This window comes from Chenopodium album, chromosome 10, assembly GCF_948465745.1.
Source record: "Chenopodium album chromosome 10, dcCheAlbu1.1, whole genome shotgun sequence".
NCBI classification, from domain to species: Eukaryota; Viridiplantae; Streptophyta; class Magnoliopsida; order Caryophyllales; family Amaranthaceae; genus Chenopodium; species Chenopodium album.
Window position 1 is genome coordinate 60,261,806 of NC_137843.1, and position 6,000 is coordinate 60,267,805.

Here is a 6,000-nt window from a genome sequence, read left to right on the forward strand (position 1 = left end):
GTCAAAGTAATGCATGGAGGCCTAGAGGGAGTATGTTGTGTGCCTTGCCGAGCGAAAAAAAAAAGCCGGGGGTGTCTTGTGCTTGGGTCGTTTGCTTAGATAAGCTGAACCAAGCATAGCCGTGGTGTGGAATTTATATATAATAGTTTTCTAGCTCGAGTAATGTACGGATTATTCATAAAAAAATTGCATGCATTGAGAGATGCGTGAAAAAATACCAATAAATTATTATGGTGTAATGTGTAACCGAAAATATAATTAAAGAGATTAAAATTTTGAGACTTTAATTGAAAATTAGGCTTGTAAAAAACAAAGGTGGAACTGTGGAAGAACTAGAATTAAATAGAGAAGAGGAAAAGGTTTAATTGAAGAAGGGAGATGAAGATGAAGCGTTAATAAAAGAGTAAAAAAAATAGTGTAATAAAGTATTACTCCTAAAAGATCGCCTGTTTCAATTTTATTTTATTTGTTTATTTCTTTCTTTCTTTTCCCAGTTAAATTTATTTTAAGGATTACCAAAAAGGGTAAATCATTGATTCATTGATACCAAACAAGCTAGGCTGAATTTGTTTTATCCAGTAATACATGTGACGCCAATTATTCAATAAAGTATTCATGTTTTTGTTACGTCGACTATGGTCTATGGCGTGTGTATTGTGCTCGTGTCGTTTTTTTTTTTTTTTTTGAGTGGTTACAGACTTACAGTCACATTATCATTTTGTAGGAGTATTAGTGATTTATGTTTAGGTTTTATAATTAAATTCGATTTAATTTGAAGTCTCATCTAATTTTCTGATTTACTAAATTGAAAGTTTAAGTGAGCAAAAATTTACCCACACCATACACTCAAATGTATATAATTATATATATGTAGATCATCGCTTGAGAGTAGAGGGGAGAAGTAAGAGAATCCCCCTACTTTCAAGTATTTTTATAGTTGGTGAGGATCAAACTTGTGACAAGGTGAGTTCCCACCAATTTCACCAAGCATGCTTGGTTAAAACTTCTTTCTTTTTACATGGTCTTCAGTTATACTTGATTTTTTTCCCTCACATACCTTACCTTTTAATATTTAGTAAATTATTATTCCACAATCGCTTTTCTATTACATTTTGATTCTTTTTTTAGGTGGAGATTATATTTTGATTTTAATAACCCACTTATGTGACGATTAAATTGATTACTTCATCTAACCATCAGAACACTATTACTTCCTATAATTGTAAATAAATTTGAAGTAATCTTCAAATTATAAAGATTCTAAACAACAACAACAACAACAACAATAATAATAATAAAAAAAAAAGGGAGTACCATATTATAGAACAAGACGTTAACTTGGATTATTTTGTACTCAATACATGAAAAGAACTATAATATTTATGATTGAGTTTCAATGTTACATTGCATTACACTTATTTTTTTTTTTTTTTTGGTGTATAGAGAGCCACTGCATTACACTTATTTTTAACATCAAAAACCAACAAATTAACAGTTATGTTCATCACATTATTTGACCAATTCCATGCTAAAATCCCACAATTTCCTAGCCAAGGTGTTATCCTGAGCTAGCTTAGAAGGCTTGGCTAAATCACAGTTATTGAAATATTCACCACTTATGCCTTTTACTTGTGGATGCAAAGCCACATAACATGTCGTCGCTGCTCCCTGCAACGAACGAGTTTATCATCAGAAGAAACGAAAGAATGAATCAACATTGCCAGTTTAATTTAATCATGTGTGTTTCAAGACACTTACTTGTGGAATATCTTTCATGAAAAAACAAGTAATAGGTCTCGAAAGCGTGTTAATAACTGCCGCATCCAAGCAATGCACAATTAAACCATTACTCCGTCCCAAAAAAGTGTTAATCACATATAGTATAAGAGTAGGCTAAGGCAAGATATTAGATATACAACAATTTGCAATAAAAAGTTAAGTATACCATCAAATAATCTGCTTCTTGATATATTTGTATAAATATATCCAGGATGAACTGCATTAACTGTTATATTAACCCCATCACCCTGATCAACAAAGGGATTTTCATCAGAATAATCGAAGTTGAATTCTGAAAGCTGCAGAGCAGTACAGGATCAGAGGGCTAATGTCATTTTCTTACAAAATCAATCAACATCGAATGTGTTACCTTAAGTTGTTTTGCTAGCTCTCTGGTATGCAAGATTATAGCAAGTTTTGATTGACAATATGCAGCAAATCTGGAGTACCTGCATAGTATGTTGGAAGTATTTCCAACATTAATGTTATTTATGTGGTTTATCCCACGTGTAAAGAATAAGAAGAATGGAGTTTTTTATATTGTAAACGCTTGAATACGAGTTATGAGATGGGCCTAGGTCTGGTTTTGTGTTAGTGGTCTAAGTGGTGCATTTATTAACAAATATATATTTATAAAATCAGGATAGTTTTCAAATGGGTACAATAAAATTGTAGTCATTATATTAAATTAAATCTTAATTATTTATTAATTTTGACTAATCTAGGCCGTTAAATGGGATGACTTTGTACTCTAAAAATAATTAAATTGACAAAAAAAGAAAAAGATAAAAAAATAACCCACGTCCTTTCAGTTTCTTCATTTTTTTTAAGGCCTTTCAGTTTCTTCATCTAATACTCTATATTTTGCTTTCTCCTGTACCTTTTATTATCCTTTGCAACCCTTTCTATTGTATATAGGGTTCTTGTTTTCCATTGAAACCGTACAGTTTTCTTCTTCCCTATTTGCTTTTTCCTTATTCTGTAAATATCTCCATAAAATTAGTGACTTAAGATCGTTAGTACTAAACGCTCTTGAGGGTAGGATTATTCTTTGTATCCCAATGTATTCAAAGCCTTGATAGCACGGAGGGACAAATAACGTTTTTAGGAAAGTGTTCTTCGTACACGCCTAGATCCATTGTTTGTTTTTCTGATAATTTTCTCCAACATAGTACTAATTAGTGGATGAGTGCAATCAATGCAAAGTTACAACTCTTAATTATGCACATATGTTCGCCTGGAAGAAAGTATTTCCTCCGTCCCATAATTTAGTTCTTATTTGTGTTTTTTCACGGTATTTAAGAAATAGGATGAGAAAATGGATAAAGTACATTAATAAAAGTAAAAAGTACAATCATAAACTAAGGACCTGTTCACATTTACTGAACTGAGCTGAAGTGAACTGAACTGATTGGAGTTGAACTGAATTGAGCTGAGCTGAGCTGAAATGAATATTTTATGAGAGAAGGAAATTAGGAGCTGAACTAAACTGAACTGAACTGATTGGAGCTAAACTGAATTGAACTGATTGGAGCTGAACTGAACTGAACTGAAATTAAGCTGAAATGAACATGCCCTAAAGTTAGAGAAAGAGTGTAGAAAAAAGCACAAGACATGTGTAAAATTCAAGGGTAAATTAGGAATACAATGAATAAAGTTTAAAAAAGTGAGGGTATAATGGTCTTTACATACTATCCAAAAATAGAAATAGGAACAACATTTTGGTTCTCCAAAATAGATAAACAGGAACTATATTATGGGACGGAGGGTAATAATGTTAAATTTACCTTAATGGATTGTTGAGTTCATCAAAAAGGATTCCTTCACGATATGTGAATCGATGGCCTACCGATGCAATATTAACAATCCTCCCCTCTTTACCACTTTCGAGTATAGTGTTTTTCATTGTGTCCAACAACAGAATTGTCAGCAGAAAATGACCTGCAGATAATAATCAAAATCTTTTGTATACATCCGGTTTACACTAATATTAGTGTATATCGAGCAGTATAAGGGTAATCTTTAGCTAATTTTAGGGTAACTTTTTGCCTTTTTTTAAGTAACTTTAAACATAATACAATTTTTATATAAATAGACAACAAGAAAAGTTTTATAAAGGTAATTTAATTACATTCAATCACTAATAATTGATTTTTAGTCATTTAAAATGTGATTCTTTACTAATAAAGCGTAGATAATTTTTATTTGTATTGGGTTACTTTTATAATTTTATGCATATTGGGGTAACTTTTTTTTATTTCAGGGGTAACTTTTAATCACTTTAGGCTATCTTTATAATAGATGTACAATATTGTACACCTGATTTTTTTTAAAGTTTGTGGATAATAATAAGGTAATGCAAAAAACAATGTTAACCATGAATAAAATCATGAAAGCTGAGGTGTAATTAGCCTACAAAATGTATATCACAATTTCTTTGATTCTTTAGGTAGATAGAATATATCTTGTGAATATTCCTTTGTATATGTATCAAGAGTCATATATTTTCCGATATCTCATATCTCTAACATAAGACTAAACAGAGATGAAAGAAGAGGGAAACGATAGATGCACCTGCACCGAAAATTACATCCACATATAGATGTTTTAAACTTTAAATCTCCATTAGAGTCAAACTGGCAAAAATCAAAAACAAAAAAACAAAAAATCCCATACTTAATGTCTTAATCTCTACCTCCTTTCTATTTAGCTAGATTACTCACCCAGGTAGTTTACCGCGAAATGCAATTCTATGTTGTCTTGGGAGAGAGTAAAAGGGCAGCCTAACACTCCTGCATTGTTTCTAAGAAACAAAAGGGGCAAATATACTGTTACTATGTAATTAAGAATTTACAGTAAGACTCAAGAAAAAGATGGATGATTGGATGGTTTTCTTACATGAGAATGTTCAAGGGTTGATTAAGGGACTTGAATTCTGATGCAAATTTTCTAATAGATGCCATTGAGCTCAAATCCAACTCCACAATATCAACCTTAGCACTCGGAGTTTCTTCGAGTATTTTAGTCCTAACCTTTGTTCCAGAAGCCATGTTCTTATCTACCATGATAACATGAACACCGCGTAAAGCAAGAACTCGTGATGTTTCAGCACCAATGCCACTCGATGCTCCTGCAGATCGTGGATCAATCGATAAATGTGAAACATCCTTTGTTTAACAAATCAATACTTCAAAGTTATTGCGCATTATTTTGCACAATTAAAAGCTATTGAAAAACAACAAAAGTCCGATCCATAATCAAGCACCTTATGATAGGGTAATTAGAAGCCAAATAGCAAAAAAAGCAAAAAAAAATATCATAAGTCCGTTCCATTTTTATTACGAGCTATGTTACATGGACTCGAATACCCGTGTCTGGCAAAGTTATGTGTCCAAGCGTCCGACTTGACTAGCTATTTTGTGAAAAATTTTCTTGATTTTAAACTAAAAGTGAAGTATCCAAGTATCATACCTATGTCTGAGTGTCAAGGGTATGACATGAGTACTTATGGTGAAATGAAGAGTACATGTAACATAGATTACGCGTGTTAGCTGAGCGATTATATGTAAGATAAAACATAACCGAGCAGTGAAGCTAAGGGTGTAAAATGGCAGATAGGAAAAAACACAAAGGAACGAAGATGGTAAATTATATTACTACGGAGTACAATTGAAGTAGTATTAACAAGGACCTGTGACAATGGCAGTGAGGCCGGTACCATGAATTCCATGTGTAACATCTTCTGCTGTAGATGACCCAGAAAATCCAGATGAATTTTTTCTTCCAAAAAACCACATTTTGAATTTTGATTATTATTATTGATTGTTTGTTTTGAGTGTTAGCAAGTAGAAATGGTGTTGAAGATAAGAGTAGATCAATTTTTGTGATAACCAATAAAGATTGAGCCTCGTTTTTATAGAGCCATGCCAATTGCCAAAAGAAATGTCAACCAAGTGGTGTTTTTAAAAATAAAGAGAACAGTAACTTTTGCCAGCTCACCAAATTGCTCTGTCATTCAAATGACTAAAAACACAATGTCAAATTGTAACGAAGTTAGTTACGACGTCTTCTTCGAGCTCGACATCATCAAATTTATTAGGAGGTGGTTAGTGGTTATTTTAATCTTATAATACTCCGTACCTCATATTACCCCTATTTGCCCACTGTTAGATCTTGATCCACAGGCAAATCCTTACCCCTACGACGTCGTAGCAGTGTAGA

At 32.4% G+C, this 6,000-nt stretch overlaps 1 protein-coding gene across 4 annotated transcripts; it reads right to left on the reverse strand.

Annotated features, from left to right (window-relative positions):
• Positions 1–1,362: 1,362 nt before the first annotated feature.
• LOC145562785 (short-chain dehydrogenase TIC 32, chloroplastic-like) lies at positions 1,363–5,718 on the reverse strand. Of its 4 annotated transcripts, none has more exons than XM_081623173.1 (9): positions 5,471–5,718; positions 4,678–4,909; positions 4,503–4,582; positions 3,567–3,720; positions 2,660–2,758; positions 2,150–2,228; positions 1,946–2,078; positions 1,759–1,814; positions 1,363–1,668 (listed from the first exon to the last, which is right to left on the reverse strand). In XM_081623173.1, exons 1-9 carry the CDS (start codon positions 5,574–5,576, stop codon positions 1,510–1,512), a joined length of 1,098 nt encoding a protein of 365 aa, XP_081479299.1. In that variant the 5' UTR covers positions 5,577–5,718; the 3' UTR covers positions 1,363–1,509. The 4 variants fall into 4 exon arrangements, with proteins under 4 accessions (XP_081479299.1, XP_081479300.1, XP_081479301.1 ...); XM_081623174.1 differs by having other exon boundaries at positions 1,946–2,027; positions 5,471–5,710; XM_081623175.1 differs by lacking the exon at positions 2,660–2,758 and having other exon boundaries at positions 5,471–5,706.
• Between the last annotated feature and the right edge of the window lie 282 nt (positions 5,719–6,000).